The 25,911-nt window shown below is 44.7% G+C and overlaps 1 protein-coding gene across 1 annotated transcript in view; it reads left to right on the forward strand.

Moving 5' to 3' along the window:
• TEDC1 (tubulin epsilon and delta complex 1) overlaps window positions 1-25,911 on the forward strand; it is an 84,442-nt gene that overhangs the window by 22,785 nt on the left and 35,746 nt on the right. The window contains exons 6-7 of the mRNA XM_034409893.3: window positions 18,381-18,467; window positions 20,435-20,638. Coding sequence (XP_034265784.1) covers window positions 18,381-18,467; window positions 20,435-20,638 — 291 coding nt within the window. The remainder of the gene's footprint in view (window positions 1-18,380; window positions 18,468-20,434; window positions 20,639-25,911) is intronic.

Consider the following 25,911-nt stretch of genomic DNA (forward strand, 5'->3'; position numbering starts at 1 on the left):
AACCGGGTCCAAAATTGGAGAAGATTCCAACAGAGGCTCATCCAAAAAACCTCCTTCAGCACCTGCATTTTCTCTAACTCCACCTGCTTTGACTGTTCTTGCGGTTCTTGTTGAAGTTGCTTCTTATCACTCTCCTTAATTTCCAGGACTGTAGATGTACGTGGAGATGGTGTTCTTTCTTTAAAAATAGTAGTGTAGAAATGCTCCGCCTTCTCCACAGTATTCAAACGATGTCTTTCTCCCTTATATTTCAAGATTATGCCAGTTGGGGCATCCCACCGAAATGGTATCTCTTGTTTTTGCAGTTCTTTTACAAAAAGCCAAAATCTTTTCTGGCTTTCAGCATTTTAGGTGGTAGTTCCTTGTAAACTCCAATTTGTGCACCCCCCACTTGCACAGAAGTAAGAAAGGATTTTTGCAGGATATCATTTCTTATTGCTCTGTCCGTAAAATATATGACCACATCTCTAGGCAATTGTCTTTGTCTGGCCACCCAAGAATTCACTCTGTAAATTTTGTCTATTTTGTAAAAAACCACATCAGGATTAATTTTTAAGATCACTGCCAGAGCATCAGCACAAATCTGTCTCAAATCCTGTCTGTCATCGTCTCTAATTCCTCGAAGCCTTATGGCAAATTCCATTGCCCTGAATTGCATCATAACAATTTCGTTTTCAACTCTCTGCATTTTATCAACATTAGAAATTTTATTGTCTTTCATCTTAACATTGACTTCTGATTTAAATTCTTCCACTTTAGAGTCAACTTTAATAATAAATTCTCCAAGGCCAGACGCCACCTCTGATATTTTTTTAGTAACCTTGCCATAATCCTGTTTCACCATATCTTTGATTTCATTAATTTCCTGCATAATTTCCTGTTGAGATTTTTGAAGTTTATCATCTATTTCCTGTTGGGATTTTTGAAATTTATCATCCAAAGCTTTGGAAATAAATTCTTTTAAATTTTCAATATCAAAATCTTTTTTCTGAGTCTGTATCTGTTGAGCAGAGGGAAGCTGCGTTTCATGTTTATGTGTGGGGGATCCCCCCCCTGCTGCCTTTCCTTCCTGCTTCTTTGAGGCCATCCTGCCACGTAAGCTAGATTTTCTGAAGAAGGAAGTCCCTTTTCCTTTTCCACCTCCACAGAGACTTCTAAAAAAGTCCCCCAGGTTTAATCAAATAGAAACTGGAGTAAAGCAAAGTCAGATTTTTAAGAAAAGAGTTTTTCTTTTCCCCCCTCTTCTCTTATTTCTCTTTATTACAGGCAGAGCAACTTTGTAGCAACTTTATAACTTTGTAACAAAGCAAGATGACTTCACAAATCCACTCTCACTAGCTCGTTAGCTCTAGTGCTGGGCGCCATATTTTTTCAAATCACTTTCACTCGCTCGTATTTTTTCTTGAATTAAAAAGTCAACAAAGCACTAATACTTGCGATTTCCAAGTTTCAGGGTTCAAGTTAATATTTCCGCTGCTTGTTGAGGTTGGTTCCATTCACTTTAAACGTTTGCTGCAGCCGGCTTGTTCTGCTGAAGGCAGAATCGTCCCATGCCGCCCAGAGTCTCAGCAGGTTGGGAGGGAGCCGCGCCTGTTTCCTCCCCAGAAGCAATTCCCTGGGGGCTTACAGGGGCTCAACCTGTACCCTGCTGTCTCTCCTCCTTCAATCCTCAGGATTTCGGAGTTTTTGAGCCGCTTCTCGGTCATGAGGCGGCTCTACAGGCGGCGGGGCTGGCGGGGCTTAAAAAGGCACCGTCGTCGCCGAGGCTAGCAAACTGGAAGACAGAATTTTCAAGCTTCAGCTACATCCTACCCATGTTTTCCTGAACATAAGACCTGGTCTTATAATTTTTTGCCTACAAAAGAGGTTTTAGGGCATATTTTTGAGGATGTCTTATTTTTTTCACATACAGGAGGTGGCGAGCACAGGGGCTGACAGGAGTGGGAGCGCATCTACTGCCGGCCCTGCCCTCTCGGTCTCACTATCTGCTTGCCTGGAGCCACAACAGGCCAAGTTCTCGGCGCGCCCTGGCCTCCGCCTGCCCTGCCTGCTGGCCCTGCTGCTGCTGAGACACTTCTCAGACCAATGGCTGCTGTGCAGTGGCCTGTGCTGCTGCTGGCCTCGCGGGAGCTCTTCGCCCTTCTGGCAGTGCTGGTCTCGGCTGCCCTGCTGTGTTGCTCCTACCTGTGTTGCTGGGTGAGCCGGCACAGATCTACGACCTCCGGAGTGCCCCTCCCACCGCCAGTGGAAACGCACCACCAGTGCTGCCTCGCTACTGCCTTGAGGCTGCTGAGCATCAGCCTGCACGCTTACTCGTTGCTGCGGGCACTGGCCTATGGCCTGAGCCCGGCACTCTTCGGTCCCTGGCCTTAATGGGCACTGCAGCTCTCATACTAGCTGTGTGAGATGGGCATGGGGCTGCCCCTGGCCTCTTTCGACCTCTACCTCACCTGGGGCTGCTTTGTCGCCAGCTGCTACCATCACCTTGCCTTGCCCCTGGCCTGGCCTGGCCTGCTGCCAAGCCCTAACTGCTACTCAGCAGCCTCCAGTACCTCCTGCTGGAAGTGTCCCACACACTTCACAGGTCTGGCAGTGCGCCCCTCCTCTGCCCTGTGCAGCTTCGGAAAGTGTCTGGCAGGTGGAGGGAGGCACCTCCACTCCCCCGCCACCTGCCTTGCTTCACCTCGTGGCAGAAGGCGAAGCAGCGGCATCAGCCAGATTGCAGAACAGCCGCAGATGAGGTAAAGGCTGAAGGTGGCTAGGGGCAGCCCCACACCTGCCTCACACAGCCAGAACGAGAGCTGCAGCACCCACCAAAGAACGCTGGGCCCATATCCCAGCACTTGCAGCACCAAGTTGACATGCAGGTTGATGCTCAGTAGCCCACAGGTGGTGGGCAAGGCGGTACAGGTGGTGCGGCTTCACCGGAGGCCACTGGTGAAAGGGCCCTGGCAGTCCGGCAGCATGGGGGGGGTCGCTCCAGAGGTCGTAGATCTGGGCCAACTCGCCCCATACCAGGCAGGAACAGCCCAGCAGGGCGGTCAAGAGCAGCACCCCCTTGAGGCCAGAAGCAAGCCGGCATCTTTTGGATGGAAGCAAGCACGTGGCTTCTCCCCCTGCAGGCCCAGGCTGACAGGGAGGTGCTGACTGGCACCCTGGTCACGTGATGTTTCACTTAACAACCACATTGCTTAGTGATGGAAATTCCAATCCCAATCAGGGTCATTAAGTGAGGAGTACCTATATTGCGGTGAATCACAGGTCCTTAGTTCAGATTTACTCTTGTTCCCATACACATTAGATACCCTTAGATGTGCAACTGTTTCCCAGCTTCATCTATGATTTTTATAAAAGATGGATCAGTGACTTTCCCTAAACTTGGTTCCTAGAAGCACTACGAACAATTTATGTAATTCAAACAGAATTCTATATACATGCTAAATGTATTTATTCATTAAATATTATTTTTATTTATTCTAAAAAACCTTTCAAATACCTTGGGATTAGGGTTGGCTGCAGATGTAAAATTCTCATTACTAGGTTTATTTCCCTTAACTGGGATAATCCAGGGTGATGCAGAAATTACATCTTCAGCTAATGGTTGAAAGTTGTCTTCTTTCCTCTTCCTCAACCAGCGATATACAAATAAGTTCAAATGACAGAAACTGCTTTCACCGTTCTGCTAATTGAAATACATATTCTTAAGCAAGGATCTAGGGCATGTCAAGTTTTTCAGCTTTCAATTTCTAAACATTTGGGGTCCTCAGAAGTTGTGACATGCCTTGGGGATTGGAAAGATATTTTGGTTACTTTAATATAATTTAGAAGTGTTTGCTAAATAACCTCTCTTTTAAACTTTTTTAAAATTTGTAAAATTCTTCAATTTTAAATTTGTCTTATGAATTTGAGATGTTTTAAATTTCGTTTTTCGGGCCAATTATTTAATTGCATTTTAATGGTTTTTTAACATTTGTATTATATGTATTTTATTTGGCTGTTCACTGCCCTGAGTCCTTCGGGAGTAGGGCAGTATACAAATTCAATAAATAATAATAATAATAATAATAATTAATAATAATAATAATAATAATAATAATAATAATAATAAATAATAACAACAACAACAACAACAAAACAACAAACAACAACAACTACTACTACTACTACATAAATATCATAACTACATAAATATCATAACATTTTGTTTGTTTCATTTCACAGGTTCAGCTGTCTTTCTCTTTCTGCTAAATGTTATTTTGTCTGAGAGTGTTAATACTGCTGGTCTTATTTCCTGTGAGTGTGATAACTAATCTGTAATGGCTTCTAAAAAAAAAGAACAAGACTGGGAACATTAACTCATATGAGCAACCTAATTGGGACTGGCAAAGACCTGTTTGCTGTCTGAACTCCCAACAGTACAAGACATTCTCAAATATGGTCTACTGTTAAGAGAACAAAGTAGTGATGATGCTAGAAACTACCCAGCAGCCAGTCTTGCAGGAGACATATATCCAAAAGTACTTGAAAAGTGGGAACAAGCGAATAGTTCTTTTGTGATTCCTTTTGTAAATTCATGAGTGACAATCTTGAACAAGATCCAAGAAAGCTGGGATCAAGCCAAAAACATATCTCTTGGTAGAGGAAAGCTAAAGGGCAAAGAGACTTTCACTGTGAAACTTGACAAACTGTTTCACATCCTCAACTACAAGTGTCAAATTGTTCTGTGTGCCGAATTTGGCTGCCCTGCTGGCTGCAAAAAAGAAGCTCACATTAACTATACATGCCCTAATGAGACAAAAATACCATTGAAGGAACTTGCTTTCGTTAAAGATCAGAAAGACGAGATTGGTTCTTTTGGATCGCACCAGATTGGTTTGCCAGATGTCCCAAGGAGAAACGACTTGTCAGCCTCTGCCTTTACTGCTTTGGCTGCCATGGTAACGGGGGGGGGGAGCTAGCATGAAGGAGGGGAAGCGTACTGGAGAGACGTGGAAACGAAAGTGATACTTAAACTACTGGGCTTCAAAACTAAACTTTTGAAGCTTCTATCGGGTCAACGGTCGTGGCATTCCTCATTGATGACACTGCCAGACGTGTGCTCCTACCTGACCTCTGGGAGACCCTTGGATTGGATGATTTACGATGGACAGTGGGAGGGAATGCTTTCTATCTGTAGGTTTCACGCTTTTGCCTTAGATCCTGCTTTTCTTTGGTTGTGATCACTTCATTTTCCAGTAAAAGTACCTGCTTCTATAAATAATGGAGTTTGGGTCATTCTTTCTTGGACTTTGAAGGAAGCATACCTGACATTAAGCAGGATCTCATTTCTCCAGCCATCCCGGATAACTACCGAGGGGGCTGAACCCAAACTATGTAACTTGATCAGAGAGTGATGGAGACCAGATGGGGGCTTCTGGCTCTACGATAACTTCACTTCAAGCAGAAAGGGAAGCTGCGGAGTGAATGGAAAAAATTCGGCTGAGAGAGGAGCCAGAGGAAGCCAGATGGTCAAGGGGAGTAGGAAGGCTGCCGGACCTAGCGAGGACCCCCCAAGGAGTAACCAGTTCCAGACCTCGTAAGGGAGAGGCAGTGTGGCTGCAAGAGCAAAAGGAGAGCCTCATGATTGCTCAGGCTCTGCAACTCCTCCACGATGCTGAAGAAAGCCGGAAAAACCGTGAATCTTATGCATTCTCTGGTGGAAAGGGAGGAGATTACCCCAGAGTGGATCCAGAAGAGACTGCTTGTGGGGGAGAGGAAGAGGAAGCTGGGGAAGGAACATCTCAGGCTTCCGGGACCCAAGCGAGGGATGCAGCAGCCCAGGGACCCCCAGCCTTGCAGGCCCCACCCCGGAGATGCAAAAAGCCAAAAATTCCCCCCCTAACAGAAAAGTATGGAGGGAATCCGAAGACCTTGAGGCTTTTCCTGACCCAAGTGTGGAACCACATGCAGGACTGGGGGGAAAACTACCTGTCAGATGCAGCACGAGTGAGATGCGGCATGAATGCCCTAGAGGGAGTGGCACCTGAATGGATGGTGGTCCTCCACAATAACAACTCCCTCTTGCTGAGAAACTACAACCTGTTCATGGGACCTCTTAGGAGGCGGTTTGAAGACCACCTAGCTGAGCGGAAGGTGAGACTCTGAATGAAGGGTATCGAGCAGGGCCGGAGATCGGTGGCAGAATACATCCAAGAGTTCTGCGAGCTGGCACCTTTTATGACAGGGTGGTCCGAAGCGGCCCTACTGGAGAGTTTTAAGGATGGGTTGAATGAAGATGTCTACAAAGACTGTAGAGCACGGGGGGTCCCCGAAGATTTGCAGAGTTGGTACGTAGTAGCTGAGGATGTGGAGATCGATCTGGCCTGAAGCCGACTCCGAGGGGGCCGTACAGGGGACCCGTCATCCTCCTAATACCGCAAAGGAGCGCCCAAGATGGCCGGGGGGAGAGCAAAATTCAAACCCAAGTCAAAGCCTTTCATGTGCTTCAAGTGTGGCAAGGAAGGTCATTGGGCTGCTGAGTGGTTCTCCAAGCCAGTGCCAAAATCTACTGGTTCAGGGCCAAAGAAGGCTGACAAAGCACCTGCAAAACCCCGCGAAACCGCCCTGAAAGGGGAAGTTGTTGAGTTCGCTCCCTGAAACCAGGGTGAGGTGGGAACTCCGACCACTGCGGACGACAGCGAGACGGACTCTGACTCCGACTCCCATGATCTGGTGAGTCACACTGAGGGCACCATGCTCGTTCCCGTAGAAATAAGGGTACCGTCCACAGGGGCACATGCGCAGATGCTAGCCCTATTAGACTCTGGGTGCACCAGGTGCATAATCAGCCTGAAAGGGGTGGAAAAAATGGGCCTCAGACTAAAAACGTTAAGAAGGCCCATTGCGTTCTGTCCCCTGGACGGATCAATAGCAGGAGGGGGCCCAGCCAGTTTTGTGACTGAAACCCATTGAAATGCAATTGGGGGATCACGTAGAGACTCTCAGTTTTATTGTGGCCCCTGGCATGGAACGACCCCTCATACTTGGACTGCCCTGGCTCCGTAGATGGAACCCGCGTGTTAACTGGAAAACCGGGGGTTTGCGCATCCGCACCAGAAACCCGAGACTAGAAAGGGAAGAACCCCCCTTTAAGGACGGAGTAGAACACGAAGGGGCGGAGGTGGCAATAGGTCATATTGAAGGGGAGGAGAAGATTCCAAAGGAGTATTGGGATCTCCGAGAAGTTTTTAGTGAAGGCTTCGGATGTGCTGCCCCCCCACAGAGCTACGGACTGTACCATTGAAATACTCCCTGGGGTAAAGCTCCCTAAGCCAAAGATCTACCCTATGACCCCTCGAGAACTGGGGGAGTTATGAGAGTTCATTGACAAAAACCTAGAACGGAGTTTTATCCAACCAGCCAGACCAAGGGTGGCGGTGCCGGTACTGTTCCGGGAAAAGAAAGATGGCTCCTTTCGTCTGGTAGTTGATTATAGGAACCTGAATGCCATTTGCGTGGAAAATGTCTACCCCCTGCCACTCATGAAGGACATGCTAGCCCACCTAGGAATGGGGAAGATTTTTACCAAACTCGACTTACGAGAGGCATACTACAGAGTGCGAATTAAGGAAGGGGATGAATGGAAAACAGCATTTAACTGCCCACTGGGATGTTTCCAGTTTTGAGTGCCCCCTTTTGGATTACAAGGAGCCCCTGCAGTGTTCATGCAATTGATCAACAAAGTACTGCATGAGCACCTGTATAAGGGGGTGTTGGTCTATTTGGATGACATTCTTATCTACTCTGAGAACATGGACGACCATGTGAAATTGGTACGAACTGTCCTGAAAAAACTCAGGGCTGCTGAACTGTATGCCAAGCTCAATCATTGATTTTTATCTACCCTGCCAGGAAGCATCACAGTAAAGTACAATATCTGGTGGCCTGGAAACATTTCCCATTGTCTAAAGCTGAATGGGTGAACGAACGTGATGTCCGAGCACCAAAGAAAGTACAGTTGTTTCACATCAAATATCCTGATAAACCTTAATTGATATGTTGTGCTGTTATCTCCTTTCCCCTTTTCCCTTTTAGGACTAACATCTCTTCTGAAGGGGGGGGGGCGAATGTCAGCCTCTGCCTTTACTGCTTTGGCTGCCATGGTAATGGGGGGGGGAGCTAGCATGAAGGAGGGGAAGCGTGCTGGAGAGACGTGGAAACGAAAGTGTTACTTAAGCTACTGGGCTGCATCTTTGAAGCTTCTATCAGGTCAACGGTCATGGCATTCCTGATTGATGACACTGCCAGACGTGTGCTCCCACCTGACCTCTGGGAGACCCTTGGATTGGATGATTTACGATGGACAGTGGGAGGGAATGCTTTCTATCTGTAGTTTTCGCACTTTTGCCTTAGATCCTGCTTTTCTTTGGTTGCGATCACTTCATTTTCCAGTAAAAGTACCTGCTTCTATAAACAATGGAGTTTGGGTCATTCTTTCTTGGACTTTGAAGGAAGCATACCTGACACGACTAGTCAAAAGGCAAAAGTGGCAAGACGATGAGAGACAGAGGCTCGCTAAAAATAAATATTTCAGACATTTTGATACTGACAAATGAAGTAATTATCACTTATGATGAAAATGAAGGACAGACGATGAAGATGAAGTGGAATGTGATGGAAGTTATGAAGACGCCTTAGACCAAACACACGTATCCTCTACTTCAAAAGAAAAGACAGACTACAATAGATTAGAAATAATAAGTGTCGTTATGCAGACCATAAATTATGTGTTGGTCTACATGTCACCATAGCCACCTTCATTGATGGTTGCTTGATCACCAGAGAAGACAAGAGATTTGTATTTGACCACAATAAAGTCAAGAGAGCCCAGGAAAAAATTATGAAGTCCCTAGATCAAGAATTTGATGAGCTCTGTAAGAAGGGTGAAATAGAATATATGTTCAACGGCTGTAAAGTTATGCTGAAAGCAAAAACAATTCAGACCAGCAAATTCCCCAGTACCATCAAAGAACAACTTTACTCTGTGTGCACTGAGCCGGGTGGAAGATATCTTGATCATTTCACTCTGAGGAAAGGCTCAAAAACAAGGAAACCTGCTCAAGTGATTGCTGATAATCTAGTGTATTTCATAAAAAGGAAAGGCATTGATAAAAGCTTGAAGGCCATTGGAGGAGATTCTACAAATGTTAATACTGGCTGTGAAGGTGGTGCCATGCACTGGGTAGAGGTCAAGCTTGACCGGAAGTTGGTGTGTGCACTCTACACGAATGAGTTACCCCTATGACACTTAATCACAAAATTGGATGGGAAGACTTTGTCTAACAACAAATGGGCAGATAAAATTGGCAATATGCTAGATACTGCAACAGAACTTGACATTGATCCTTCATTCACCAGAGTTTCAATTGGTGAGTCTCTCATTTCACTGAGACACAGTGCTGCAAAGGATCTCTCTACTGATCAAACGTATGGATATAGGATTACACAGGCTTATTGCAGGACAGGAGAACTTCCCACAGATCTGGCTCTTCTGGAAATTGGCCCCATAAGCCATTCATGCTGGTTGACAACTGCAAATAGGCTTTGTTGAATATGGGTTTCAATACATGGCATTAAAGGGAAAATTCTCCAAAACTTAAGAATGATAGTGGAATACATTGTTGGTGTGTACTACCCTTGTTGGTTCAGCATCAAAGTAAACATTCCTGGATTGAAGGCCTGTGACTTGTTCTAGCTGCAGCAAGTCAGACTGCAAAAGAAGGCTGTAGTAGATGCTGTTTGCTAACCATTCAAAGCTCAGCATGGTATGCTTTCAGTGAAATGGTAACCCAGGCACTCTTGTGTTCATATGACATTCAAGAGAGGAAAGCTGGTGTGCAAAAGAACTTTGACTTGAGGGGTACAGACGATGACACACTGGGAGATTTTTCTTTATGTGCAAGAAAAACACTTTTAATCAATGCCAGAGCATCCACTCTGCTGGAGGTGATTGACTGGTCTGAAGGTGTATATGAGCTACCTTTGACATGCAAACTGACTACACTGACAAACCAATGCAAGTACCACAGTGGCCCTGTCATGCCAAATCAATAGAGATGTGTGAAACAGGTCTCAGAGGCAGCAAGCAGAGTATACACATGTGAAACGTGAGGGTTATATCAAAGACCAAGAAGCAAGTTGGTGGCTGATGTCAAAGAAAGAATCAAAACAAGACTTGATGAAACATTTTTGTAACTCAGATAATTGCTTTCTGGTCTTAGTTTATGATTGCCTGGATTGTTTTTTGCTTAGCTTCATGCAGAAAAAAACAAATTTTTGTAGCACAATTTTGAGAAGATAAAGTTAACAGTATTTGTATTACAAGAGACTTTTGTGGGATATATGATCAGATGTGGATTTATTAAGCTAAACATTGTGCAATTGCAAAAATAACAGCAGATTTGAGTTCTTGGTGTAAAAACACATATTTTTAGAACACCTCACTGTTCAAAAAAATCAAAAATTAATTTTCACCCCATTAAATGACACGGCCTAAATTTATTCTAGTAGTCAAGTCTGTAGATGTCTACACCTTCTGGGGTGTGTTATCAGGTTACAAGCCCATCACAACAGAGACCAATTGACACCAGAAATAACAGCTTAAAATTCAGTAACAATATAACATTTGGTAGAGAACTTGGAGGTCCTCTGCCCAAGCAGAAGACCGATATCATGCTGGACAAATGGCTGTTCAATCTCTTCTTAAAAACTTCCAATAATGGGAGCATCCACAACTTCTGGAGACAAGCCATTCCATTGATTAATTGTTCTCACTGTCAGGAAATTTCTTCTTAGTTCTAGATTGGCTCTCTCTTTGATAAGTTTCCAATTACAGGTAAACCCTGGGTTACAAGTGTTCCCTTACTGTACATTCAAAGTTACATGATTAGTGCCCCCTAGCGTTTACGAACAAGTCCCAAAATTATTAATATTGCAGCACCACGGCAGTTTGTTTGTTTATTTATTTATTTATTAAATTTATATGCTGCCCCTCTCCGGAGACTCAGGGCGGAGTTGTTCGTCCTTATGAATGACCGCAGAGGCTCTGCAACATTCACCCCACCTATTCCTCCCTCCTCCCAGCCAGGTCTTCACAGGCACTTTGCCTGTGGAGACTCACCTTGTGAAGATCTCTCTGTCGCACTTTCTTTGCCTGCTTCATTACTTCAGGCTTTCAATGTGTTCTCAGAGAACAGAGGCCTAACATACCGCAAGATCAGCGCGAAATCTTGTGCTACTGATCTCGCGTGACATTACTCATTAGACCTCTATTCTCTGTGAATTGATTTTATTTATTTATTTATTTTATTTATTTGATTTGTATACCGCCCTACTCCCGAAGGACTCAGGGCGGTGAACAGCCAACAATAAAATACATAAATACACAAAATTTAAAAACCCGATAAAATCAAATTAAACTTTTTGGCCCAGACAAATTAAAATACCCCAATAATTTAAAAACAGATTAAAATTTACATATTTAAAAAGGGAAGAGATCAGGCCAAGCCCGCTTGATGGAATAAAAAGGTCTTCACAGCACGGCGGAAGGAGCGCAGATCCGGGATCCTCCGTATCTCCGGGGGGAGCTCATTCCAGATGGTAGGTGCCCCCACAGAGAAGGCTCTCCCCCTAGGGGCCGCCAGTCGACACTGTTTGGCTGACGGCACCCGGAGGAGTCCCTCTCTATGAGAGCGTACTGGCCGGTGGGAGGCTATTGGTAGTAGTAGGCGGTCCCGTAAATAACCAGGCCCTAAGCCATGGAGCGCTTTAAAGGTGGTAACCAAAACCTTGAAGCGCACCCGGAAGACCACCGGGAGCCAGTGCAGCTCGCGCAGGAGAGGTGTTACATGGGAGCGCCATGTCGCTCCCATTACCACCCGCGCGGCCGCACTCTGCGCCAGTTGGAGCCTCCGGGTGCTCCTCAAGGGGAGCCCCATGTAGAGAGCATTACAATAGTCCAGGCGGGAGGTGACGAGGGCATGAGTGACCGTGCGTAACGAGTCCCGATCCAGAAAGGGACGCAACTGGCGAATCAGGCGGACCTGATAAAAAATCCTCCCGGTCACGGCCGTCAAGTGCTCTTCTAAAGACAGCCGTGAATCCAGGAGGACGCCCAAGTTGCGAGCCCTCTCCGTGGGGGCCAATGATTCGCCCCCAATAGTCAGTGATGGCGTCAACTGGCTATATCGGGACGTCGGAAACCACAGCCACTCGGTCTTGGATGGGTTGAGCCTGAGCCTGTTCCTCCCCATCCAGATCCGTACAGCCTCCAGGCACCGGGACATCACTTCAAGGGCATCGTTGGGGTGATCCGGGGTGGAGATGTACAGCTGGGTGTCATCAGCGTACTGATGGTACTCCACCCCGAAACCACGGATGATCTCGCCCAGCGGCTTCACATAAATGTTGAACAGGAGAGGTGAGAGGACCGACCCTTGCGGCACCCCACATATGAGGGGCCTCGGGGTCGACCTCTGTCCCCCTGTCAACACGGACTGCGACCGGTCAGAGAGAAAGGAGGAGAACCACCGCAACACAGTGCCTCCCACCCCTAACTCTTCCAACCGGTGCAGCATGATACCATGGTTGAGGGTATCAAAAGCCGCTGAGAGATCTAACAGGACCAGGACAGAGGAGCACCCCCTGTCCCGAGCCCTCCAGAGATCATCAACCAACGCGACCAATGCCGTTTCCGTGCTGTACCCGGGCCTGAAGCCCGACTGGAACGGATCCAGATACGTCGTTTCATCCAGGTGCTGGGGAAGCTGTTGCGCAACCACACTCTCAACAACCTTTGCCACAAAACGAAGGTTGGAGACCGGACGATAATTTACCAACATTGCCGGGTCCAGGGAAGGCTTCTTGAGGAGAGGCCTCACCACCGCCTCTTTCAAGGCGGCAGGAAAGACACCCTCACCCAGCGAAGCATTTATAATCCCCTGGAACCAGCCTCGTGTCACCTCCCAAGAAGCCAGCACTAACCAGGAGGGACATGGGTCCAATAAACAAGTGGTCGCGTTCAGTCTACCCAGAATCCTGTCCACGTCCTCAGGGGTCACAGGATCAAACTCATCCCAGATAACATTCTCAAGACCTGCCCCAGTCCCTCCCCCTGAGATTATCCAGTTGGAGTCCAGATCTTCCCGAATCTGAGTGATTTTGTCATACAGATATTGGACAAAATCCTCGGCTCTACCCTCCAAGGGGTCCTCCCGCGCTTCCTGGTGGAGCAGGGAGCGGGTCACCCTAAACAGGGCAGCCGGGCGATTATCTGATGACGCAATAAGAGCAGCAAAATAGCTACATTTCGCTGCTTTTATCGCCACTAGGTAATTCCTAATATGAGCTCTTACCAGTGTCCGGTCAGATTCAGAAAGACTGGCCCTCCAACTACTCTCTAGGCATCTTTTCCGGCGCTTCAACTCCCTCAGCTCCTCAGTGAACCAAGGAACTAAATGAGATCGGCGCCGGGTCAGAGGCCGCAAAGGCACGACCCGATCCAGAGCTCCAGCGGCCGCCCTATCCCAGGCGGCCACTAGGTCTCCAGTCGAGGCGTGTGCCAGAGCCTCAGGGAATGGCTCAAGCTCCATCTGGAACCTATCCGGTTCCATCAGGCGCCTGGGGCGGAACCATCTTACCGGCTCCGCCTCCCTGCGGCGGGGTGTAGCGGTTCGAAGGTCGAGACGAAGGAGAGAGTGATCAGACCATGACAAGGGCTCGGTGACTATCCCCTATCTCGAGATCACTCAACCACTTTCCAGAGACAAAAACCAGATCCAGCGTGTTTCCCCCCGTGTGGGTAGGGCCATGAATTAACTGGGTCAGGTCCATGGCTGTCATGGAAGCCATGAACTCCCGAGCCACCTCAGATGCCTCACCAACGGACGGCAAGTTGAAATCCCCCATGACCATATGCCTAGGGGTCTCAACCGCCACCGTGGCGATGACACTGAGTAGCTCGGGCAGGGCTGCTGCCACATGGCAGGAAGCCAGGTATGTGATCAGCAAACCCATCTGAACCCCGTGGCCCCATTTCACAAGGAGGGATTCACAGCCGGCCGTCTGAGGAACAGTGGCCTCCCTCGGTCTCAGACCTTCGTTAATAATAACCGCTACCCCCCCGCCCCTACCCTGCAACCTCGGCTGATGGAATGCGCGGAAACCTGGTGGGCACATTTCAACAAGAGGGACCCCCCCTCTTGGCCCAACCAGGTTTCCGTAATACCTGTCAGGTCCGCTCCCCCCTCCTGAACAAGATCACAAATGAGGGGGGCTTTATTTACTACAGACCTGGCATTGCATAACATCAGACGGAGGCCAGGGCCCTGAGGATCTGCGCCACCTGGAAAACGAGTGGAGCTTTGGGGGCCGGAGCGCGCCACCGCTCGAAGACAGCGGGCGCGCGCTCCCCTAACATGATATGGCCCCCTGCTCCCGCCATATCTACCCCTCCCACCCACGGTACTGATGGTAAAAACCTTATCTGGATGAACTTTATCCCCCCTCTTGACCCCGGCCCCCCCACCCCCAATGCCGTGCTCCACAGCCTTACCTGGCCCTCCCCTTAGTGGGTTATCCCCCATACCCACGGCCTTACTTCTGATCCAACCCTCCCCCCCCGGAACCCCTTAAGACATTTGCTAAAACTTTATCTAAAAAACCCCTCAACCCCCTCTTCGTGACATGCCACCTCTCTGGGTTCCAAAGCCCTTCATCGAGGTAGGCCTTCGATAACATGGAAGGCCAGGCTTGCGAGAGGGGGGAGTCTCGCAAGGCAAAGAGCTCAGCCGGTGAATACATTCCTGCAAGTTCGCTTGGGGAAATAGAGTCAGGCTAAGGATTCAATGATGGTACATTTAAAAGTCCAGGAGAGACAGTTCACCATTTTGGCGCGGATCAGAACCGGGGCTCCACTGTCCTCTCACGGCAGTGGAGAGGAGTCTCAAGCCGATGCCCTGAAAAGCAATGACCAAGCCACCCTCTCACGGCGGCTGGTATCGACAGGTCTAATTCAGTGGCAATAACAGCAAGGTGACTCCCTCGGTGACCACACCCAGGCTTAAGCCTCTCCTCACAGCAAGGCATTGTAAATGTGACTGGGACTGATGATATAGCCGGAAACCGGGGGTCAATTATAGTCAGGTCAGGTCAGGGGTCCAATAAGTCCAATGCAGTCCAGTGCCGGTGCAGATAAGGTCCAGATCAAATGGCCACGGCCCCGCCCACGCCCATAACTAGGCCACGGCGGGGAGGGGAAAATGGATACAGTCCAGGGGGAGGCAGGCCAGTCGCCCAACTTTGCCAAACCCCCAGTCTCCATAGGGTCTTCTAATCCCCTTTAAGCCCCGGTCTTCAGGGGTCTTCAGAAGTCAGCAACCAGTTGGACTGCATTCTTCCCTTCCTCCCTCCGCAGTAAATAACCGACCCTGGTAAAAAAGTCTAAAGTCGGTCTGAAGTCAATCTGAAAACAGCCAGGATAGCGCCGTTCCACCCAGCACCGCCCCAGCGGCCGTCGTTTCATCCCCAGCTGCCGCAGCCGCCGCTCCAACCGTCGCAGCCGCTGCTGACAGCTGGGAACCATATCGGGGTGCTTTTCTGGGGGGGGGGACGCTCCAACGAGCTGCTGTCTCCCCACACCCCTCCCCGCTCCGGCCAACACTGGGAGGGCGCCGCTGGGGGGGGCGCCGCTGGGGGGGGATGCCAAGGCAACCCGGCGCCGCCCCGACCTTGCTCCAGCCTCCCGTTCACTGCCGCCATAGCCTCGCGGCGTTTTTCGGCTCCAGCCGCCCACGCCGATCATCCAGGGGAGCTCAAAAGCTCGCGACAGGCCGCCCACACATTCCTCTTGCTGGGCGGGGGCCAACAGCTGATATTCGGCCCCCCGAAAGTCCTCAGTAAGCCCTACTTCTACTCCGAGGCATCAGAGCTTCACCAACGAGCCGCCATCTTCGCACATGCTCAGAAGCAATTGAGGCCTGAATGTTTGCAAACGGATGGAAGGCTTTGGTCCTTTAGGCCTTCCCTCCATTTGCCATTTCCTTGCCGAAGCCTGTAGGGAGATTGTGTTCCTGTAGGCTTTGGCAGCTCTTTGGAAAAAGCTTTTGTTGGCACGAGCAGAGCTTGGGAGAAGCGAGTGCGTCCCTCCGAAGCTCTGTTCCTATCGGCAAAGCCTCTTTTATAAAGGGCTGCTGAAGCAATCCTCAAACGCTTTGGTGACAAGAAAGGAGGCCCAGAGGGCTGCGCATGGCCTCTGGGCCTCCTTTCTCTTCGGTGATTTATTTGATGAGGCCTTCAGTGACTAAAAAGGAGACCAGGAAGGCCGCACGCGGCCTTTTGGGCCTCCTTTCTCGCTGGCAATCCGCTTGATAAGGGTCAGTTAATGAAAAAGGAGGCCGGGAAGGCTGTGCACAGTCTTCCGGACCTCATTTCTTGCTGGTGATCTGCTTGTTGCCGTTGGTGACGAAAAAGGAGGCATGGCTTCCTTTCTCACCAGCAATCCACTTGACGAGACCTCCTTCCTGGCCTCCTTTTTTGTCACCAGAGGCCTCGTCAAGCCCTTTGCTGATGAGAAAGAGGAGAGGAGGCAAAGAAACAGGCTGGAGAGGAGACACATCTTCATAAAGTAAGTCACCCTCTTGGCTGAAATGGCAAAATTGACTATTTTGATTAAAGAAAAGAATATAAGTACTTTTGTTTCCATATGGAGACTGCTTCTGAACTTTGTGCTTGAAGTGGAAAAGAATGAAACTTTGATTTTGGGTTTTACTGAGTAGATTGATAGAACTTTATAGAAATGGCTTATTCATATTATGAAAAAACAAAAAGTTGTGATTTAATGCTAATGCCTCATTTTACTGCAACAGAGAGAGTTGGAAGTCAATGCTTCTTTTTTCTTTTTTTTTCTTATCCTTCCTCACTTCTCTCCCCCCCCATCTTCCTCCCCACTGCTTTTCTATTTACTTTTGCATTTTGTATCTTATATTATTTTATAACTCATTAAAAATGTTACTAGAAAAAATTAAGTCACTCGGCGCAGCAGGATGGGGAAACAATTGTGGGGACCCTAGGGGAGGGAGAATGAGATATCTGTGGGTCAGGGGAGGCCTTGAGTGGTCTGAAGCAAGTGGCCTGTTCCATCACTAGTCCTTCCCCACCCTGAGATACCTCAGGTGCACTTAAAAGCCACACATTCAATTATCGAATACGTGGGCAAAAGGAGGGAGTGATCGCATTCCCTCCTTTTGTCGGGAAGGTACGACATTCACTCCCATGAATCCTCAGGTTACGAATGGAATGGGCAGGCTCCATTCCATTTGTAACTCGACTACCTGTATTCTTTCTTGTCCTGCCCTCGGATGCTTTGAAGAACAGATCGACCCTCTCCTCTGTGGCAGCCCCTCAACTATTGGAAGACTGCTATCAAGTCACCTCTATATCCTTCTCTTCATTAGACTAGACATATCCAACTCTTGAAACCATTCATTTTATATTTTATCCTCCAGTCTCCTTAATCGTTTTTGTTGCTCTTTCTTGCACTCTTTCTAGATTCTCAACATCTTTTTTGTATTGTGATGATCAAACCTGGATGCAGTATTCCAAGTGTGGTCTTACCATTGCAATATAAAGCTATATTAACACTTCATGTAATTTTGATACTATCCCACTGTTGATGTAGCCTAGGACTGCACTGGCCTTTTTGGCAGTTGTACCACACTAATGGTTCATATTTAAGTGATTGTCCACTAGGGCTGCTAGATCCCTCTCACAATTACTCTGTTGAACCAGGTACCACCCATACAATTTAGAATATTAAGATACATGAATGGGTTTTGGCTTTAAAAAAAGATGGTGATTAGTTCAAGAAAAAGCTACCTTAAAGTAAATTGGGGTTTGAATATATACTAACTAAAATCAATCTTCAAATATCCTTTGAGTTTGAATGCTCATTGCACTTATAGGTTTGTATGACTTGTATCTCTTTCTGAGTCCTTGAATGTTTAACCTCATATTGTGATATGAGAACAGAGGTAGGGTGAGGGGCTTATTTCTTTTTTGCTTTTACCATAGCCAAGGAAATTCAGAACAAAAGCCTTCTGCAACTCTTCTGTGGCTATTTCACACAGGGATTTGGGAGGCGGGGGAGAATTCTTGCTCAGGGATTATGCTGTATTTTTACTATATATGTAGAATTGTTTTGTCTACAGATCAGTTGGGGGTATGTTAATCATCTAATAGAACTCTCTAAAGCTTGCACTGCTAGACATGCCTATTATCTTACAGAAACCATATTACTTTCTGTTATATTGCAATAATGAAATACACTTTGTTCTTCATTTCTTCAGTTGCTGCATTTTGTGGAATCTGACTGCTCCCGTCTAGAAGCATTTTTGAAGTGGAAGCCTATGGAATCCCTTTATTGGCATTGGATGGTATGGCTCAATAATGTGGTTATAGAAAGTTACATAATTTTAAATTTCCCTTTTAAGCCAAGATTTGTTTATAAAAATTCCCCCTACAAAATTGAACAAAATTATCGGTATAGCTACCAGTTAGGTGTTTGTCAAGTGCTTCTTTAATGCTTGTCAATATACTATATTTGAGTTAGAGCTCTTGTTGAAGTTAAAAGAAATTGGTAATTTGCTATCTATACATAATGTTTTGGGGGGTCATAAATTTGATTGCTAAAATGGAAATTTTCTAGGTAATTAGTATTTGATTTGTGTATAAATGGAAGGACCATAGGAGCTCCAGTTGGAATACGGAACTCAGATTTCTGAGTGTTTGCATGTGCTGTAAGGATAGTGTTGTGGCTCCGTTGCCTGAGCCTGGGCTATCGACAGATGCAGACTCTAAGAGTGAGGGGGAGGAGTTGGCAAGGTCTCCCTCTCCAGGACCCTCCTCTCTGGCAATGCCTCCGGAGGACACCGAAGGCCAAACGATAGGCTCAGAGCCAAGCACGTCCCCGTAGCTACAGGTGGACAGCGACGAGGAAAATAAGTGCTGGCTGGACCCTCGCCAGAGGCGCAGGGAGAAGCGTGCGCAGCAGAGGGGAAGGCGTGCCAGAGATTAACTGAGTCACTGGACCACACCCCACAGGCTATAAAAGGGAGTGTGGTGGCCATTCGGACTCTGTGACGGACAAAGCTAATCTCTGGCGAGGCACTTTGCACCTTCGGACACAACACCTATTTGCTGTGGATTTAATTACAAACTGGACTATTCAAACTGTGTGTATTTTTGTCTGTGTTATCGGAGTAAAAGTTTTGGCAGGCAGCCACGGAGTTGCTGCCAAGTTCCTTATCACTGACGTTGAGTGTTTGAAGAGTTTATTTAACCCTCGGCTGGCTGGTTGGGTGTGTGCGTGGTACGGGGATAGAACAGATAGTTCTTATTTGCCTTGTTCTGATCTGCCTTCCTGTTCTATACTTGGTTGTAATTGGTGAGTCATGGAGACCACAGTAAAATTAATCAAATATTTGATTTAAGTTTTAGAGTAAACTAGTCTGAAGACACTAAGACACAGATGTATGTCAAATACTTCCCATAATAGAGTTAGCATTTATTACATACTTTAGGTTTGATTATAGATAGTCCTTGACTTACGACCACAGCTGAGCCCAACATTTATGTTGTTAAGTGAGACATTTGTTAAGTGAGTTTTGCCCTATTTTACAACTTTTCTTGCCCCAATTGTTAAGTTAATCACTGCAGTTGTTAAATTAGTAGCACAGTTGTTAAGTGAATCTGGTTTCCCTTATTGACTTTGCTTGTCAGAAGATCGTAACATGATCCCAAGACACTACAAAGGTCATAAATAGGAATCAGTTGCCAAGTGTCTTTTTTCAGTGATGTTGTAACTTTGAACAGTCACTAAATGAACTGTTGTAAGTCGAGGACTACCTGTACTTGCTCTTGATATCAATTGTGTGACATATAATTATACTGTTTTAAAAGCCTGAAAATCGTGATTAAACTTTAAGCAAATCATAAATCACGGAATGAAATTCTTAACTACATAAATTCTATCCATATGGGTAAAACTCTGTTCTAATTTTGAAATCCTATAAAACTAAATAAAGACTTTTTGCAGGAAGAAACCCAAATTCTGGATGTGATACACCTCCATGTTTTGAACTATAATCTAATAAAATTAATTTTAATATTACTTGTTTGGGACATCTTTGTTCCAGTAATGTTCATTTTCCAGTATTTTCTAGTTGAATCTGTCTATTTAAGAAATCCATATACTGTAATTTATATATATTTGTCCGGTATATCTTCAGGTAGAACTAGGTGTACTTTACATTTTGTAGAGAAAATGAGGCATTGAATTTCTCTTGCAGATTATAGTTATGAAAAATTAATAAAGCTTTGGAACTTTCCTCCTCTCTCACAGGAGACTGTTTTGGATATGGTAATAGAAGATACCCAGAACCAGACTATGTGTTACAAGGGCTGTCTTTTGCCAGGTTCTGATCTGGAATGCCATGGTGTTGGCAGAATTATGGAAGAACTTGACAAATGTAAAAAAGATCTTCTGAGTCTGTGCCAGGAGTTATGTGAGCATATAACCCTCAGGAAACTGGCTTGTTATGGAAAGGTAAGACCTGTTAGAAATCCAGTTGGGATTAAGACTTCCTCTTTTTCGACTTTTAATGTTAATTTGTTTTCAACCTTTTGGGTATAAGGATATTTTGACAGATCAGAGAGAATTGAAACAAAAACAAGAACTAGGGAGTCAAGGGATTGAGATAGATTGGTATACAAGATTGCAAATACAATCAAGATTTGAAGCAGATCGTAGACAATATGGTTTTAACTTGGGGAAATCAGAACTGGATGAAATACTGACAGGAACAGATTAAAAAATGATTAAGAAATTATATCATTCGTGGTTATGGGGTGAAGTACTATCAATATGCTGATGATACTCAGCTTTATATCTCCACCCCGGACCACCCTGGAGATGCCTTTTCCGTGATCTCCCACTGCTTGGAAGCGGTGCGGGCCTGGATGGGAAGAAACAGACTCAGACTCAAGCCATCCAAGACTGAGTGGCTGTGGATGCCGGCATCTCGTGAGCTAGTGGTCCCGTCACTTGTGATAGGAGGGGAGCTACTCACTCCCTCAGAAAGGGTTCACAATCTGGGTGTCGTCCTGGATTCACGGCTATCTTTAGAAGATCATCTGACGGCTGTGACCAGGGGGGCCTTCGCACAAGTACGCCTGGTGCACCAGTTGCGCCCTTTCCTAGACCGGGATGCCCTCGCCATGGTCACTCACGCCCTTGTTACTTCTCGGTTGGACTACTGTAACACCCTCTACATGGGGCTGCTCTTGGGATGCACCCGGAGGCTACAGCTAGTCCAGAATGCGGACGTGCGGGTTGTTATGGGGGCTTCTCGTTACTCCCGTGTGACACCTCTCCTGCATGAGCTTCACTGACTGCCGGTGGTCCTCCGGGTCCGTTTCAAGGTGCTGGTGCTCACCTATAAAGCCCTACATGGCTTAGGCCCGGGGTACTTGCAGGATCATCTCCTGCCATCCTCCCATCGTCCCGTGTGCTCCCACAGAAGGGGCCTCCTCAGGGTGCCGTCAGCCAGACAATGTCGGCTGGCGGCCCCCAGGGGGAGAGCGTTCTCTGTGGGAGCGCCAACCCTCTGGAATGGTTTGCCCACCGGGCTTAGGACAGCCCCCGACCTCCTCTCCTTCCGCCGCGAACTGAAGACGTGGCTCTTTTATCAAATGGGCTGATCCGTTGGGGGATTTTTACATTGAAATAATTTTAATTGGATTTTAATTTTTATGTAATTTTCAAATTGTTGAATGTTTTCTTTGTATGCCGCCCTGAGTCCTTTGGGAGAAGGGCAGCATATAAATTACATAAATAAATAAATAAATAAAATAAATATAATTATCGTGGGTCAGACTAGAAGATGAAGAAGTAAAAGAAACAATGATAACATGGGCAAAGAATTTTGGATATATTATAGAAATGGAGAAATGGCAACAACTATGGGAAAGAAACTATAAATTAACAATGGCAACAGCTTATAAAGAAAATTTGTATAAGATGTTTTATAGATGGCATATGCCACCAGAAAGATTAGCTAAGATGTCTAAAGATAAATGAGCTAAGTGTTGGAAATGTCACCAATTGCCAGGATCATATTATCACATGTGGTGTTCGTGCAAAGAAGCAAAACATTACTGATTGAAAATACAAACATTGCTAGAGGGAATGTTGCAGCAACATATAGAGTTAAAACCAGAGATATTCTTATTGGGAATTTTACCAGAGAATTATAGTAAAGAAAATACATATATGATTATTCATATAATAACAGCGACTAGAATTGTATTTGCACAAAATTGGAAAGCAGACAAAATCCCATTGGAAGGAGAAATTATAAAGAAAATTCTAGAATGTGCAGAAATGAACAGATTAATATTGAGAATAAAAGATAAAGAGGAGTCGATGTATTTCAGGACATGGGATAAATTTTATGATTGGTTTGAAAGGAAATATGAATAAGGGTATGGAGATAAAATAGATAGAGAAAAGATGGGAGAAAATAATCAGAAGAATAGAAACTCAGATGATACCTAGGTAAAGGGAGAAAGGGATGGAGGGTGGGGGGTAAAAGAGAAAAAGTGGGATTATTATAAAAATGTACACAAATGATGAAATAGATATAATTATTAATTAAATAAGAAATTGAAATGAGAATAGAGATAAATAGAAAATTGGGGCTGCTCAAACACCATTCCAGATTGAACTGAAAAGAGAAACAACAAGAGAGAGGGGAAGGAGTAGAAAGAGAGGAAGGGAGAAGAGAGAGAGAGAAGAAAGGGGAAAGGAGAGGAAGAAAAGGGAGGGGAAAGAGGAATGGGAGAGAAGGTTAGAAGGGGGGAAGAAGGGAGGAGTGGGGGAAGGGACGGGGAAGTAGGAAAGAGAAGGAGAGGAAGAACGAAGAAGGTAGGAAGAGATAGAGGAAGGAAGAGAAGGGGAGGAGAAGAAGAAAAGTTGTGGTAAAATAAAGGGTAAATGGTAAAAGAGCAGCCCCGAACAATTAAAAATTAAAAATGAAAGTTAAAAGATAAGATGAATGGAAAATGGTGGCTAAATGACTGTACATTTAAATATGTTTATGAGAAAAATAAAAAAAAAATGGAAAAAAAAGGAAACTAATCAAAGAGAGAAGCAGCCTGGAATTAAGGAGAAACTTCCTGACAGTGAAGACAATTAACCAGTGGGCCAGCTTTCCTTCAGAAATCGTGGACGTTCCATCACTGGAGGTTTTTAAGAAGAGACTAGACAGTCACTTATCTGAAATAGTATAGGTTCTCCTGCTGGACTAGAAAACCTCCAAGGTCCCTTTCAGCTTCTGTTCTGTTCTGTTCTACTCTAATCCTAATCCTAATCCTAATCTATTCTTCTACTGGAAGACTAGTATCACATCACTCCAATCCTTCTCCTCACTAGTTTAGACATACATAAGTTCTCTTAACCATTCATCATATGGTTTAGCCTCCAGAACTCTTTGTTGCTCTTCCATGCTCTCTTTTTAGGAGCATCATTTTTGTATTGTGGCAACCAAAACCGGATGCAGTAACTTGGAATACTTGGACGTATAGAGGAACACTATACTTTTGATACTATCCTTCTGTTGCTTTTGATGTTAGTCTTCTGTTGATGCATCCTAGGACTGAATTGTTTTGGGGTTGTTGTTGTTGTTTAATATTTTTTTATTTTTAAAACAAAAACATAAAACACATCTTTTCAAAACAAAGCTTTTGCTCCGGTCACATATTAAAGCAAATCATTAACAAATCTTATTTTCCAATTAACACAACTAAATATTTTAAACAAGTATTCCCTCCAATCTATCTATGTAACTATGCCATTATCCCCAAAAACCCGTTACTTAAATCTTAAATCCTAACCAATTATCAATCCATTTTTCTCTTTCATTTGCTTAGATGGACATTTTTTAACCATATAAATCATACAATTATATTAAACATTCCAAAAATATTTAATTTCAACATATCCATTTTATTACTAACTATTAAACTCGAAATTTATACTCTTTATTTCTATTATTAAACCTAACTTATTCATTTTATCTTAACTATCACTCTCAACATACGCCTCCTCAGTTAAATTATCCCACCTCATTTTATATTTTCCTAAAAAAACAAAAACAAAAAAAACCAGCGTTATTGTCTTTATCTTTATTGTTAAACCAATCATTTTTATTTCTTGGCTGTTAAACACAGCATAACCATTTGTTTTGGCTGTTGAACACAGCATATCCTTTTTTATTTTTTGGCTGTTACACAGCATATTCCATTTTTTGGCTGTTAAACACAGCATATTCATTTTTGGTTTTTTGGCCGTTACACGGCATATTCAGTTTTGTTTTGACTGTTACACAGCATAAACATTTTATTTGGCTGTTCAACACAGTATATTATAAGTTTTTGGCTGTTAAACACAGCATATTCATAGTTGGTTTAACTATCAGTCTCTACTTAAACCTTTCTTTGTTGTTTCCATCCATCTATGCATTGCTTTTTCACATAATCTTATTTTTCTATATCCTTTTTCATGACATTCATGACATTTTAACATTGAGACATGATTCTTGCTTAAAACACATCTTAACTGTATTTATAAATTTCTTTTAACATTTTCAATTAATCATATTTATCCTTATTCTTTTCCTTAACATTTTAACATTAAAATATAGTTCTTGCATCAAGCATATCTTTACATGTATTAATTTCTTTTTAACATTCTTAATTTCTATAAAAACCTCCCTTTTATTGTTACAATCCATCTTTATGTTATTTTTAATCACATTATCTTCATTTCCTCGCCTGTAAACATATATTTCCTTCCATTTTCCAAGTTTTTAATTTTGTTCTCCATAAATCATGTTAAGGATATTGTTGTGTTAACCAACCAGCAGAGCGTAGAGCACAGGGAAACGGTGCTGAGAGCGATGAATAAAATACATACAAACTGGTTTATCAAAGTTTTTACTTTGTAGTGAAAAACAATCTCATAGTCTTTAATCAATCCAAGTCTTAGCCAGTCAAATCAGTCCAATGATACAAAAGTTTTCTTACCATACAAAACAGCAGTAGGTAATAAATAGCAGCACATTCACGCTGGTGACAGATCACGATGATAGCAGCTCCACACACGATGGTAGCATATCATCAATATGCTACATTTCAGCTCCCTTCTTAAATACAGTTACAACAGAGCTTATCCAATCAGGATATAATGACTCAGCATTACTATGACTCAGCATTACAATGACTCAGCAGTACTTATTAAAGTCATATAATACATATTCATGTTAAAGTCATAGAACACATATATTGTCCATATATTGCCTGGACAACCTGTTAGGCATACACCATATCCTAACATTCTCCCCTTTGAACAGGCCAACATGTACCAGTTCATATTCTCAAGCCATAGCTTTCGCAACATATTTTATGTTTGATTGCACCCTGCACTTTGGTGAAATTATTGGCAATATTATTTTCCGACATACAGTATTCCAGCTGAACCATATCGCTTTGAATACTCTGACGAACATTTAAATAACAAATATCAGTATACTTAGACCTTGTCTTAACTGCTAAATTTGTCGCCATTTTTATAGCAGCTTGGTTATCTTCGTAAATTATAATTGGATAATCTACCTTCAAGCCGACGTCCATCATTAGTTGTTTATAATAAATCAGATCAGTACACACTAGTGACAAACATGAGAATTCTGCTTACATAGTAATATGTTTTTGTCATATTGATTTCCATACTATTAGACAGTTTCCTAACATTATCGCAAT

This window comes from Pantherophis guttatus, chromosome 3, assembly GCF_059756535.1.
Source record: "Pantherophis guttatus breed Tessera chromosome 3, ASM5975653v1, whole genome shotgun sequence".
Classification (NCBI taxonomy): domain Eukaryota; kingdom Metazoa; phylum Chordata; class Lepidosauria; order Squamata; family Colubridae; genus Pantherophis; species Pantherophis guttatus.